The sequence below is a fragment of the Xyrauchen texanus genome, unplaced genomic scaffold, assembly GCF_025860055.1.
Source record: "Xyrauchen texanus isolate HMW12.3.18 unplaced genomic scaffold, RBS_HiC_50CHRs HiC_scaffold_214, whole genome shotgun sequence".
NCBI lineage: Eukaryota > Metazoa > Chordata > Actinopteri > Cypriniformes > Catostomidae > Xyrauchen > Xyrauchen texanus.
This window is the reverse complement of record NW_026266182.1, coordinates 34,788-50,000: the sequence shown is the minus strand read 5'-3', so window position 1 is coordinate 50,000 and position 15,213 is coordinate 34,788. Positions and strand designations below refer to the sequence as shown.

At 36.5% G+C, this 15,213-nt stretch overlaps 1 protein-coding gene across 1 annotated transcript; it reads left to right on the top strand.

Annotated features, from left to right (window-relative positions):
* Positions 1–6: 6 nt before the first annotated feature.
* Positions 7–15,169, top strand: LOC127641878 (cullin-1-like). Its single transcript, XM_052124692.1, has 20 exons — positions 7–84; positions 440–607; positions 1,060–1,110; positions 4,825–4,915; positions 5,083–5,246; positions 6,921–7,083; positions 7,183–7,313; positions 9,228–9,335; positions 9,433–9,539; positions 9,998–10,046; positions 10,680–10,811; positions 10,916–11,033; positions 11,457–11,533; positions 11,666–11,797; positions 11,878–11,970; positions 12,080–12,127; positions 12,312–12,394; positions 12,546–12,651; positions 14,393–14,506; positions 14,591–15,169. The coding sequence occupies exons 2-20, from the start codon at positions 455–457 to the stop codon at positions 14,669–14,671; spliced, it is 2,001 nt and encodes a 666-aa protein (XP_051980652.1). The 5' UTR covers positions 7–84; positions 440–454; the 3' UTR covers positions 14,672–15,169.
* The last annotated feature ends 44 nt before the right edge of the window (positions 15,170–15,213 follow it).

Sequence of the window (15,213 nt, the reverse complement as noted above, 5' to 3'; positions counted from 1 at the left end):
GCTGGGGGGGCTCAGTTTGTTGGACTAGAACTTTACAAAAGACTAAAGGAATTTCTGAGGAACTACCTGACAAACCTTCTCAAGGTAATGGCCTATAGTGAGTGTGCTTTTAAAAATGTGCAATATATTTATGGCCATACTGTGCTGGAAAAGTGCTTGATTTTCAATTAAATATCTTTACAAACTATAAAGTTTTGATGCCTAATTTCAATTTAAGTACAATTCTATATTGTCCTTTTTTTTTTTTAAACGACAGACGAACGGTATACATTTGAGCAGGTGGTATATATTTATAATATAAAAATAATTATAGATTTGAGTTCGTAGTTGGGTGTGAGGTGGCTTGATTTGGAGTTGTTCTTGCCACACTTTAATGATCAGCAGACCTCTCCCTCACCTCTTCTCCTCTTTCTCTCTCCCACCTGTCTGTGGCTGGCAGGATGGAGAGGACCTGATGGATGAGAGTGTTTTGAAGTTCTACACGCAGCAGTGGGAGGACTATCGCTTCTCCAGTAAAGTGTTAAATGGGATCTGTGCTTATCTCAACAGACATTGGGTGCGCCGAGAGTGCGATGAGGGACGAAAAGGAATTTATGAAATCTACTCCGTAAGAGAAACCGCACTCATCCGAGTCATGGGTCCCTGTTCTACATTTCCCCATGTTATGTTCATAAGACTCTGATAATTGATTATATTTTTTGTTTAGTTTAGCCATATTTGATGCTTATTTACAAAAAATATTTTTTTGATTGGATGAGCCACATTGAAAGCTGTTGTAAAATAGATGATATAAGCACACCTGTGATGCACATCGGTTGAGTTATATGTTAATACTAAAAGTTGCTACAAAATGTTAAACTATAATGAACTATATTACTTTGTGAAAGAGTTATCTATTTATTTTTTGGGTAATTTATTATTGATAAATCAAATTGTTTATTGAACATTTGTTTTATCATTGTTGTTTTTAAAAAAAAGATTACATTTTATAAAACAAAGCTTGTGGTTTATTGCTTAATCTGTGGGGAACAGTATTCTAATAAGGTGTTTCCTTCACAGCTTGCTTTGGTCACCTGGAGAGAGTGTTTATTCAGACCACTAAACAAGCAGGTCAGTCATCTGTTTATATATTTTTTCCATAAATTATTGGCAATTAATAATAATGAAATGTACATTCCTTATTCCAATTAACACTTTTTATTGATTCCAACAAATGAAACGGAAAAGAAAAACATATATGCACAGAATCAACTTTTAACCCCCATTATTCCCAACCCCACCCTGATCCCCAACAAACATCCTAATGGTCAAAGCCAAAGTGCAGAAAACAAATTATAATAATCTCACACATTTAAAAATGTATACATTTATAAATCCCTTTCCACTGCCCCTTCTCGAGAGCCTTCCAAAAAGGTCAAATAGCTGCCCCAATTCTTATTAAACACCTCCAGGTTGTCTAGCCTTCTATCTGACATCTGCTCAACTGCCACCACCCTGCCCATCTCCGAAATGAGGGCACACCAGCGGACTTCCATCCCCTCATAATAATCTGTCTACCGATCATAACACTGGCTAGGACCCAATTTCTTATGTATTGATACCCTATATTTATGACCACCCCATAGCCTAAAATACAGAGTCTGGGGCAACATTTTATTTGAGTGCCCAATACGTCACTTATAGAACTCTGAACCCTCAACCAAAATTCTTGGATCTTAACACACCTCCAAATAACATGAGTTGTGACCCCATCTTCTGATTGGCATCGCAGGTGGGTGTGTCTTTAAGACCAAGACTATACAGTCTAGAGGGGGTCCAATAGAATCGATGTAAAATCTTAAATTGCATAAGGCGCACACCTCATCTCTAGATGCAGACTTAATGTTTTTTTGAAACTTACCACACAATCCCTCCTCCAATACCAAGTATAATCTTTCTCCCATAATCTCTTGAGAGAAGTTGAAGCTCCGTCCCCCAGACTCTGAATCAGCAATACACTGATACCTCATCACAAAAGCAGTAGGGGGGGTGTATGCTACACCCAAAAATAGTACAGAGCAGGTGGCGCAGTTGTAAATACCTAAAGAATTAAGACCTGGGAATCCCAAAATGTTGAACCATATTTTCAAAGGATCTCAACACTCCACTCTCATATAAGTTACAGAGCGTGTTAATCTCCCCCACTCTGTCCAGCAGAAAGAGGACTTATAAATACTAGGGCTGTCAATCAATTAAAATATTTAACCGAATGAATTACATTGTGTCCCGGTTAATTAATCGCACATACAAATATTTGCTTTAGAAAGCTCCTCATATAACAATAATTCAATATATAATGATGAAATAATTATACATAGTTATCTTTTAATATAATTTATTTATTTATATATATATATATATATAAAATTAAAAATATTCAGATAATTAAAATGCATTACATTCTTGTGGCAGAAGAGATAATGATAAATAAGACAATTCAAAAAGCAGCTTTAGAATACAATGTATTGTTTACTACCATATTATTGATCATAACTCAATCATTGGATTTCAGTTCACTGCAATCCATTTCAAAAGTGAATTTGTCAATCAGTTGGAAATTTATTATGAGGGCTTGTTTAAGGACCCGTCAATGTACACCTGCGTCAGACATTTTTTATTTTTTAGAAACAAAACAAAGGTATACATAGTACACAGTACTACAGATATATTTTACAATAATGGCAAGACATTATATTCATTACAGAGTGCAATGGTTTTCAATGCTTTGGAGTTGTTTGAGGTACAAAGAGTATTTAAATAATATTTTAAGTCTTTACAAAAAAAGTGCAAATAGGGGCTTTATAGACATAAATTTACAGTTATGTATAAAAATAACTTGGCAAGAAAAATAAACAGATTAATCAGAAAATATTAACTTAAGTTATCAAAACTGTGAAATCCAAATAAAACGTCTTTATAAAGCAAAGAAAAGCTAGTTAAACAAACAACATTTTCTCCAAAATACTACAGCGTGGACACATTCCCAAAAAAGGAGAGGGGTAGATTAATCTACAGCAATACAGGAGCAGCAAAGTGGATCTATTTCAGGGAGCATGTTACTTAAATAAAAATTGACTGGGTAAAAACGGTGTAACAGTTTAAAGGACACCTCCTTAACCTTGTTGGTAATGAAATATTTGTGAGGTAAAGACCATACGACCTGCGTCAGACATTCTTGTGTCGCATCTCGTGAAAAAAGCCAGAAGCTTTTTTTTCTGCTTCCTGCGGATAAAGATGTGTTTCTTGAAGAAAACGTATCATATTTCTTACGCTTAAGAGAAAAAACCTTCCTCCTTTTTATGGGGTGCCCCAACTCATTCACATTCCACGTGGAGAGAGATAGTCCACTCATATCAACATTTGTAATTTTGACTTATAAGAAAAAATAGATCGTGTGTCAAAATCAAGATTGCAACAACAATCAGAACCCGAACATCCCCCAGAACCAAACAAACAGAAAAAAGAAATACGTGTGCATAAACCCTGCGCACAATAGCGCTAACTGGTGTCCTTCCCTCCAAACTCAAACAGTCCATGCACACCTACGAGAACCCCCGCGACAACTTGCCGTCGGATTGCTCAAGTTCGGTGTTCTGTCTCACCAAAATTTGTAAAGAATTACATAGCAACAGATAATCTATTAAACAAACTCCAGCCAATAGGTTGAATAAGCACATAGAGAGTGTATATTCATCCATAAAACTGTTCTGAAGTTGTGAGAACAAAATAAACTCCAGCTGCTAGGCGGAACCAGAACAAAAAGAGCGCATAGGATCCTCCACAGTCAAGCAAATGTTCAGTGAGCCGGTCCACTCAGCTGCAACTTGAGTACAACAAGATGACTTACTCCATTGACTTTATGAAGGACATCGCTTGCTGTGGGCATGTGAATGTTTTACAGCCATCCTTTCTCAATTTGTTCGAAAATATCAGTGCAAAAGTGACCTTCCATTGATGTAAATGTTTTTTGCATTCCTTGAATCAATCACGTTTCTCTCTTGTCAAATTCGCAAAGTCTGTGAACAAGAAGATGCAGTGGTTCTTCCAAGAATGCCTTACTTTACTACTCTCCTCTCATAACGCAATATTTTATTGGATGATCTCAGAAATTTGGCCATATTTGATGGGGCCTGTCTCCCTCAGCGGATCGCCAAGCAGCTTATGGCCTTCTATGTTGAGCAGATTCGGAAAGAGACCATTCAGGAATTTCACTATATCCTGTCCCTCTGCTCCCTCAGGGATATCGATGATACAGACATTATTCTGCCGGCTACGGTTCTCCCATGTCCTCTGATTTCTCCCAGACACGCTCCAAATCCACCTTGGTTGCTAACAGATTAGCAGATAATTCCCTGTCCGGTGACTCCAGATAATTTATCCATTTCTCAACATCCCCCACTCTTGTAACCACATCAGTGAACTTTGCCTCCATGGCACTGATCGATCGATGTATCACAGCAAGATCCTCAAAGTCAGCAACGACCTTCGTCAGCATTGCCGACATGTTCAGCATCTCTCGCCGCATTTCCCGCATCTCCCCGACTAAAGCTCCCAGGCTTGCGGCCTGCTCAGGGGTGTAAGCTAGAGCACGTAAGTGTCTTTTAATGTCTCCAGAACCCGAGAATTTTGAATTCTTAGCAAAATGCGCAGAGCTCGCCTTTCACACATCCGATCCTCGCAAGGTGTCACATGACTCCCCTGAAATGTACTTTTCTTAAATATTTCCAGAAGATTTAACCCAGAATTTAGACTTTCTTTTAAATGCTATTTGTTTCCTTTGAATAGGTGACAAATGCTGTGTTAAAACTCATTGAGAAGGAGAGAAATGGGGAGACTATTAACACTAGACTCATCAGTGGAGTGGTTCAGTCCTATGGTGAGAATGGCTGTATGACATCAATCTTTTTTGTTGCTGTCCTCTTTCTAAAAATGTTCTTAGTGCCATATGAGCCAGGCGTTTTCTTTTTTTTTTTCTTCTTCTTCTTACGCTTGATGGAGTAAACACGGTGCTCTTTGTGTTGTGCTTTGGTTTGTCTTTTCCAGTTGAGTTGGGTTTGAATGAGGATGATGCGTTTTTGAAGGGGCCGACACTATCAGTGTACAAGGAGTACTTTGAGGCACAGTTTTTGGCAGACACTGAGCGCTTCTATACAAGGGAAAGCACAGAGTTCCTCCAGCAAAACCCTGTCACCGAATACATGAAAAAGGTAAGCTGTACTCATGTGACTGAGTCCAGATTTAAGAACCATAATTTTGTTTCTGTTAAAGATTTTAAAAGAAATCCGACATTATAAAACAGATAGTTATTGTAGCCCTAAACTATGTAAGTGATTCCCAACCAAGAATACACTCCAGGGGTATCTTAAGCACCTTTCAGGGGGAATTGATAAAGATTTCAATTTTTATTTTGTATGTGACGTGAGTAATTTTTCCAACAATTATTTGCAGACAGATTGTTTAACCTTTAATTGACTATATCACAATTCCAGTGGGTCAGAAGTTTACATACACCAAGTTAACTGTGCCTTTATGCACCTTGGAAAATTCCAGAAAATTATGTCAATCCTTTAGGCAATTAGACAATTAGCTTCTGATAGGCTAATTGGAGTCAATTAGAGGTGTACCTGTGGATGTATTTTAAGGCCTACCTTCAAACTCCGTGCCTCTTTGCTTGACATCATGGGAAAATCAAAAGAAATCAGCCAAGACCTCAGAAAACAATTGCAGACGTCCACGAGTCTGGTTCATCCATGGGAGCATTTTCCAAATGCCACGTTCATCTGAACAAACAATAGTACACAAGTAAAAACACTATGGGGACCATGTGGCCATCGTACCAGTCAGGAAGGTGCAAAAAGTGCAAATCAATCCTAGATGCTGGAGGAAAAAGGTAGACTAGTGTGTGTGTGTATGTGTATATATATATATATATATATATATATATATATATATATATATATATATATATATCCACAGTAAAACAAGTCCTGTATCGACATAACCTGAAAGGCTGCTCAGCCAGGAAGAAGCCACTGCTCTAAAACCACCATAATAAAGCCATACTACAGTTTGCAAGTGCACATGGGGAGAAAGATTTTACTTTCTGGAGAAATGTCCTCCTGGTCAGTTGAAACAAAAATGGAACTGTTTGGCCATAATAACCATCAAAAAGCCCTGACCTCAATCCAATAGAAAATTTGTAGCCAGAACTGAAAAAGCATGTGCTTGCAAGAAGGCCTACAAACCTGAATCGGTTACTCCAGTTCTGTCTGGAGGAATGGGCCAAAATTCCAGCAACTTATTGTGAGAAGCTTGTGGAAGGCTACCCAAAACATTTCACCCAAGTTAAACAATTTAAAGGCATTGCTACCAAATACTAACAGTGTATGTAAACTTCTGACCCACTGGGAATGTGATGAAAGAAATAAAAGCTGTAATAAATAATTTTTCGGACTATTTCAAATTCTTAAAATAAAGTAGTGATCCTAACTGATTTATGACAGGGAATGTTTTTTACGATTAAATGTCAGGAATTGTGAAAAACTGAGTTTAAATGTATTTGGCTAAGGTGTATATAAACTTCAGACTTTAAAAATATAAGGCCTCTAAATAGGTTTAAATAACTAGTTGAGATTAATTTTATGATTTCTTTTGTTTTAGTACGCAAATTGCAAAGTTTTATATATTTTTGCTGAATGACGCTCATAGCAGTATATATGGGAGTTTATTTTTCACCCACAATATTTTTTAATAAGAAGAATGATCATTCTAAAATATATATATAGTATTGTACGAGTTAAAAGGAACACGTTTTTTGTTTGGTGTTGATGAGGAGGTATTTCAGTGTTATTGATAGGCCTTTTATTTGTTTGTTTGTTCAGGCAGAGGCTCGGTTACTGGAGGAACAGCGCCGAGTGCAGGTGTATCTCCACGAGAGCACACAAGACGAGCTGGCTCGCAAGTGTGAGCAGGTCCTCATTGAGAAACACCTTGAGATCTTACACACAGAGTTCCAGAATCTTCTAGATGCTGATAAGAATGAAGGTTCAGCAATGCCACGTTAATTCAGAGGCAACACATGAGCCAAGATTTTATTTTCATTATGGAAAAATAGTGAATTTTACACATCCTTTGTCATGGCAGATCTTGGTCGGATGTACAACCTTGTTTCCCGGATCACAGATGGATTGGGAGAGCTCAAGAAACTCTTAGAGACTCACATTCATAATCAAGGGCTGGCTGCCATTGAAAAATGTGGAGATTCAGCACTCAACGTAAGTCCTGATCTTGAAGCACAAAGCCATAGTGACAATGTGTACACAGTACTTATGGTCTTTAGCTATATCTATAAAGAACAATTCAGAATTTGATTGATTTGACAGCGTTTGAAATTGTGCCGAACCCATTGGAGGAATCAGGTTTGACAGAAGATTCACTACTACCAGAATTTCCTGAACTTGTTATCTCACTCCATTATATTAATGCATATCTGGTCTATTCTGTTCTTAAATATATAACCTCAACAATAGTTATTTGTCTAATCGGGCCTTTCTCTTTCATCTAATAATATAGATGTATTTGTATTTCAGAGACATGACTTAATCTATGCTCAAGCTCTTTGACGTGGGAATGTGTCATTGTGTTGATCACTATTCAGACTCCATTTGTTTGTTCAACATTGTTGCTTATGATTTTGTTACTTGGTCAACACCTGATCTTGATCACATAATATATTTGCTTGATCACAAACTGCAGAGAAATCACAGGTTCACCTCTCTAGATCATATCTAAATTATGCTTGTGTGTAACCTTCACTACAGAAGAACAAGCTGTTGACACATGGTTTCTTGTGGGACATTTATTCTGTCCTGGTATTGTTTAGATTTTGTTCATCATGCTGTGGCATATCCTCAGAATCAGACATGTTTGTGCTCAGTTTACCATTCAGTTATTATGGGAAAATTTAGGCAGTACTTTTTGCCCACAAGGTAATTTCACAAAGCAGCGTAATTAGAAAATATGACTGATGTTACAGGCAAAATCATATCTAGTGTGTATTTGTGTTGTGAGTGCAAAATATAATAATTCGATTATTTTATTAACATTGTTTTATTTTTTTTTAGCAGTAATATTGGATCAATGGGTATTTACAGCAGTATTTCCCACCCACTGTGCTGCGACACACTAGTGTGCCTTGGAAAAATTCCACAAAATAAATAAATGCATGAAAACAATATTATTTCAGCGATTCAAACTCCTCACATTTCGTTAAAATTTGCCATTTTGAAACCATCGTTGGTCACTTTTGTGATTGTGAAGAGCAATGATTAATGTGCAAAATTGACCTATAGGCGTTAAGGGTCTTTCACATGACTTGCGTCAGTGCTGCAGAATACATTGAAGTCTATGAAGTGACTTTACACCAAAGTGTTTTTCACACATGTTTTTGCTTCACCAATAATGTCTTTGAGACTACGAAGCAACAAGAACTATTTAAAAACTGTCCAAATTTGTGAAGAGACAATGAATGTCTCAAAATGTATTTTAATTCAATATTACCATATCGTTTACGAATATCAGAAACCTCAATTATTGAACTAATTTAAATTCACCAAGAAAACTAAAGCTAAGACCTAAACATTAATGAGTCATTTTATTACTTTCTGCTATCAGCGCAACTGCAAGCTTTTTGTCTCCCTTCCAAATAATTTTTTTCAATATTTATTGTGCACACCATTAAAATTGCCACGAGAAATCGTCTGTCCGAGGCAAAGACGCAAAATCTAATGACAATTGCCTCAGCATGAGTCTCCCTTGATACGTTTGATTACGCACAGGCGACTTTAAGTCGATGAGGACCAGGCGGAAGGTTTGAGTTGTCGATTGAGTTCTGTCCAGTTCATTTTTTACATGTTCTGTTCATATTTGAATCGTATTTGTTTTTTGAAATATTGTGTTGTTCATATGTCGTGTTTTAGTGGTCTAATATTCATCTGATTCGTGTGGTGTATCTGTTGTTCATCTGTTCTCTTCATAAATAAATAAATGTATGATCTGCTATATGCTTGTCCTGTAAATTCACAAGAGAGAGAGAGAGAGTTAGTTAGTTAGTTACTTTCACTTATATCACTTCCAGTAAAAATGTAATCTTAATTACACTATTTGATCAAGCGCCGCTTGTTTTCCAGGACCCCAAAATGTATGTGCAAACAATCTTGGATGTGCACAAGAAATACAATGCTCTCGTCATGACTGCGTTCAATAACGATGCTGGGTTCGTGGCAGCCCTCGATAAGGTTTGTGGTCTATATTATAGATCAATTTTCACCAATAGTGCTTTCTTATTGATAGCTGTGGTGTAACTTTTACTCTATGATCTCTGCTTCTCTTCAGGCTTGTGGAAGATTCATTAACAATAATGCAGTAACAAGGATGGCGCAGTCCTCCAGCAAATCCCCTGAGCTTTTGGCCAGATACTGTGACTCCTTACTGAAGAAGAGGTTAATTTCTCATCCAAAGTCCCATCCCAAAGCCCCATCCTCACTCACAGGCATTGAACACAGACTAGAGCATATCAGATTAGATGTGAATGCATGAAGCTGATACTTGTGTGGTCATGTACTTGTTTGTGTGTATAGATCTTGTAAAAAGTGATGGTAATTTCTGATCCCTTCAGGTAATATAACTTGCTTCCTGGAATTTGGGTTATTTCTGGCAAGCAATTCATATATTCACAATAAAATCCAGTGAAGCTCTATTTTGCTGCCATTATTTTGTAGACTTTAGTGTACGTTTTTGAATTCTGATACACAATTAAGAGCTGTATTGCAGTATGTAATTTTGTCAGTATGTAATTTTGAGATTAAATCAGTCCAGGAACACAGGCAACAACTAACCAGGATTCAGAACTTGCAGGTGTGTACATACCATTGATCCTTTAACTGGGTGTGTCTTCTAGTTCAAAGAATCCTGAGGAGGCTGAGCTGGAAGATACTCTCAACCAAGTGGTGAGTCTCACATGAATGTATTTTGTGTCGTCCACCAAAATAATGAAAGCTGTTAAAATTAGTGTCATTCACAAACATTTATATTGTATATACAGTAGAATGTATATGCATATTGTTTTAATCTATTTAAAGATCTAATATTTTTAACTGTACTGTAATGCATGAGGGATCTCTAATATGGATCCTTAATGCTCATAGAGTTCTTCTCATTTTGGACAAAGTGTACTGTATAGTGCAAGATAAGTCATGAATATTTTGGTCATTTTTCTGTAAGAGAAATAGGTTTAAAATATGATTGTCTGCTCAAACTTAATTTAGTCAACTTTAAAGAATAAACTAGCATATACTAGTATTCATATGCTAGTTTTCAAAGATAAATAACATTTTCCATTTCATAAGGTCTTTTAAAAAACATGGTTGATATTGTTTCATTCGCCACACTGGAAATGGTAGGTTATGTGAAGCACAATGAATGTACATACTCTGCACAGTGTATATACTGCATACTGTAAGAGAATAGCATGCAGTATGGTAGTATGCCATTCCGAACTTTGCCAATGTACAAATTATTGAAAGCAAATCTTTGTCCTGTTAATGTGTGAGTGACCCGATTCTCAAACATCCTTTTTTCAGATGGTGGTTTTCAAGTATATTGAAGACAAAGATGTGTTTCAGAAGTTCTATGCCAAGATGCTGGCCAAAAGACTGGTGCATCAGAACAGTGCCAGTGATGACGCCGAGGCCAGTATGATTTCCAAACTGAAGGTATGTGCTCTTTTTAGTGAGGATTGCTTATTGAATCAGTGCTGTCCCCTCTTTATATCTAATGGATTTTTAATGCTGTTTTGTTGTGTTCTGTCCACCATCAGCAAGCGTGTGGGTTTGAATACACCTCAAAACTACAGCGCATGTTCCAGGACATTGGTGTCAGCAAAGACTTGAATGAGCAATTCAAAAAGCACCTTTCAAACTCTGAGCCATTGGACTGTACGTTCGTAAATCTTTACATTGATTCCTGTTTGTTTCTGTTTATTATAATATTCATGATGTGGTCATTAATGATTAAAGGGATAGTTTACCCAAAATTGAAAATTCCCTCATTATTTACTCACACTCATGTATGACTTTCTTCTTTCGTGGAACATAAAAGATGTGGGGCAGAATGTTGGCCTCCGTCACCATTCTCTTTCATTGCATCTTGTTCCATACAATGAAAGTGAATGGTGACTGTGGCTGTAAATCTGCCTTTTTTGTTTATCATGGAAGATCAAAAGTCATATGGGATTGAAATGACTTAAGGGTGTGTTAATGGTGACAGAATTTTCATTATTTTCTAAACTAACCCTTTAGAAAAAGAAGGGAATTTTTAATTTTTGGGGGGCTCTCACACCTGCTCCATCTGTCACACAGTGGATTTCAGTATCCAGGTTCTGAGCTCTGGCTCATGGCCGTTCCAGCAGTCTTGCACATTTGCTTTACCATCTGAGGTGAGTCACTCATACGCTTAACCCTGTAATTTCAAAGCCTTTCAAACCCTCTGAAGAGCTGAGAATAATGTGTGATTACACATCCTCATAGTTGGAGTTGATGGTAGTTTTTGAATGGCTTTCTTTTCACAGTTGGAGCGGAGTTACCAAAGATTTACAGCTTTTTATGGAAGTAGGCACAGTGGACGCAAGTTGACATGGCTTTACCACCTATCCAAAGGGGAGCTAGTCACCAACTGCTTCAAAAACAGATATACCCTGCAGGTTTGTGGTAATGTTTATAGATTTGTGTTAGGTTGCTGGTGCAATTGCCAGAATGTGTTTTTGTGGTCATCTTCCCGCAGGCCTCCACCTTCCAGATGGCCATTCTGCTCCAGTTCAACACAGAGAACAACTACACTGTCCAGCAACTGGCTGACAGCACACAGATCAAAACAGTGAGTGCAAGTGTCATTGGTTGAAATCCCCATAGTAAAACAAACAGTCTTTGCTTTCTTTTTTAATTATATTTTTGTCTTCTACTTTTTTTCTCCATTAATTTCACAGGATATTTTGGTTCAGGTTTTGCAAATCCTATTGAAATCAAAGTTGCTGGTAAGTGTCAAGGACTGGTTGCGTACAGGATTCTATAATCATCTTATGTCACTTTTTTATCTGTGGTATGTTTCCCTTAGAGAAGTATGAATAGTTTATACTGTTTTTATATACATCTTGTTTAAATAAGCCCAGATTAATTTAACCTACAACCACATACTTCATTTCTTTTTCTTCTTTGCAGGTCTTGGAGGATGAGAATGCAAACATCGATGAAATGGATTTCAGGCCTGATACATTAATCAGAATTTTCTTGGGCTATAAGAAGTAAATGCTTCACTCCAGATTAATATTTGACCTGCGCATTATACACTAATGTTAATTCAATGTGCCTAGTATTTTAAAACTGTAAAATACCTGCATGTTAAGTAGCATCTTTGGCATTCGGATCTCTGCGCTGTTGTGTTTATTCCTGCAGTAAGAAGTTGCGGGTCAATATCAATGTGCCAATGAAGACAGAGCAAAAACAAGAGCAAGAGACAACACATAAGAACATTGAGGAAGACAGAAAACTCCTCATCCAGGTATTTAAAAAACAAAAATCAACATTATCTGGGGACGAATTCACAAAAATGTTCTTTAGAAAACAAATTCTGTTCTTAGTATAAATTCTAAGTTCGTAAAATTCCTAAGTGCAATTCTTAAAGAAATGTGTGAGTTCTCAAATATATTTTTATATAATAAAAATGTTTTTAGAACATTTACATTTTTTCTTAAGAATAAGACTTGACATTGTCTGATCAGACTGCTAATTGAGATGCATATGTAATGTAATGATACATTTATCTATTAACCTTCTTTTTTTTTTTTTTTTTTTTTAATCACCTATAATTTTTTTTAAAATATAAAGTGTGTGAGATCCGTTAGATTAACGACATTAACTGTCAAATTAGAATTTACTTGCTGCTAACCATTTGATAACTTTTAATTTGACATGGAGGAAAAGAAAAGAAACAAAAACTTCAGTAGACAAGAGCTGGATGTTCTTGAGGAAATGACTGCAGGGAAAAAGTTCTACTTGGGAAGCTTGATGATAATATCAAGTAAATAATATCAGAAAGAAAGAGGTGGGTAAATGGGAAAAGGTGGTGGAGGCTGTCTCTGCTGTGCCCAACTATGATAGGGATGTGGATGATGTTGAAAAAGAAAGTCTCAGCTTTCTAATTTTATAATTATTATGCTTCTATGAACTAAAGATAGCAGAGAGAGATCGCTATATGTAGCGCACCCTTTTGAATTAGCATGATTGGTCATATTAAAAAGATTTAAAACAAGAGTTGTGTGTGTGTGTGTGTGTGTGTGTGTGTGTGTGTGTGTGTGTGTGTGTGTATGGCGTGAAGCCTCCACATGCACTATATCTCCGCAGTAACACACTCAACAAGCCACGTAATAAGATGCGTGAATTGACGGTCTCAGACGCGGAGGCAACCGAGATTCGTCCCCCGCAACCCAGATTGAGGTTTATCACTACACCACCATGAGGACTTGGAGCGCATTGGGAATTGGGCATTCCAAATTGGGAGAAAAGGGGGAATGAATCAAAAATAATAATACAAAAAAAGTTTCGAAACAACATTTATTGTTTGAATTTGGTGATAACATGTACATGGATTACAAGCTGAAAATAAAAATATAGATAAACACAAAACAGTCAATCATGTTTTTCTATGTAAACAGCCCAGACTCAACATGAAAACCCAGTAAATTCATTAAACATCTTACCTTTTAGAATTTAGAACAACTGTGAGGTTATCCTAACTTTAAGATGTTATTTACAATGATTTTTCAAGAATTTGAATGCTGCTCAAGTTTTTTCTTGAGAACAATATTAAGGAAAAAGATAAGAACTTTCTTTAGTTTATTCGGGAATACAAAATATAAACTTTTTTTTCTTAAGTTACAAATTAAGAAGAAATTAAGTAGAAAATGGTATTTAAGAAATTTCTTCTTAAGAACGTTCCGTGAATCTGGCCCCAGTTCCCTACAGTGATTACAAAACTAAACATTCTGTCATTTTCTTCCCCATATGACACTCATCTGTGGAAAACAAAGGGAGATGTTAGACAATATTAAATGAAGTCACTATTTACTTTATGCATAGAAAAAGAAGCATAGAAAGTTAAATGAGACTCGGGATAACATTCTGCCTTACATATTTTTTGCTCAACGGAGTCAAATGATTTGGTGGACTATTCCTTTTGTTAAAACCAAAAGTTTATATGTAAGTACAGACATTCATTTTATTGTTTATTTTTTTGTGTGCAGGCTGCTATTGTGAGAATCATGAAGATGAGGAAAGTTTTAAAGCACCAACAGCTTTTGGCAGAAGTGCTTAACCAACTTTCATCACGTTTCAAACCTCGTGTCCCTGTCATCAAGGTAAAAGAACAGCAGCACCAGGCAATTCTAACTTTTAAATCGGTTCAGACAGACATTGACATTTTTAATGTTTCTTTCTTTCAGAAATGCATTGACATTTTAATAGAGAAGGAATATCTGGAACGTGTGGATGGGGAAAAAGACACCTACAGCTACTTGGCTTAGTAATGTTCTCTAAAGTTTGGCTTCTAAACATTACTCAGACATTTTGCTGATGTTTTAAGGAATAACACAGACAAACAGAAGATCTCAAGTCATTGCTGGCAAGTTGGATGTGACACTGGACTTTTCCCTTTAAACACAGACTGCAAAAGTGGCCAGTCTTTAAGCCCTTCAGCTGCTCAGGATTGCCATTTACTTTTTAATGTGTAAATACTGGACATTGAACTATACTCATAGTGGAACCTGGAGTCAGGGTTGCATGCTGTTACCTATTATGAAAAAGACAAAATGCTGATTAAATTCAACAATGTTACTTGGAAAACAGAGGTTTCCCAAAATGCTTCGTTTGCAGATGAAAATACCAGACATAAAGAGGATACTTTTCAACCACTCTTGGGAGTATAATTGTGTCGGACTGGCTGTTTAGTCATTACTTGCATTGTTACCTACCATGAAAACGGCATTCATATAGTGCCATTTATTTTATAAATGTCATGAATAAACTTAATTTTTCTTTAAACTTTCTTAGTGATTTAGTGTTCTCT

What these genes read in the sequence shown, in the direction of transcription:
- LOC127641878 (XM_052124692.1), top strand. Translation starts at nt 455, where the DNA reads ATGGATGAGAGTGTTTTGAAGTTCTACACGCAGCAGTGGGAGGACTAT. An exon ending in TCAGACCACTAAACAAGCAG is followed by an intron (nt 1,111 to 4,824) that starts GTCAGTCATCTG and finishes TCCTTTGAATAG; the next exon opens with GTGACAAATGCTGTGTTAAA. An exon ending in ACAGCACACAGATCAAAACA is followed by an intron (nt 11,971 to 12,079) that starts GTGAGTGCAAGT and finishes TTAATTTCACAG; the next exon opens with GATATTTTGGTTCAGGTTTT.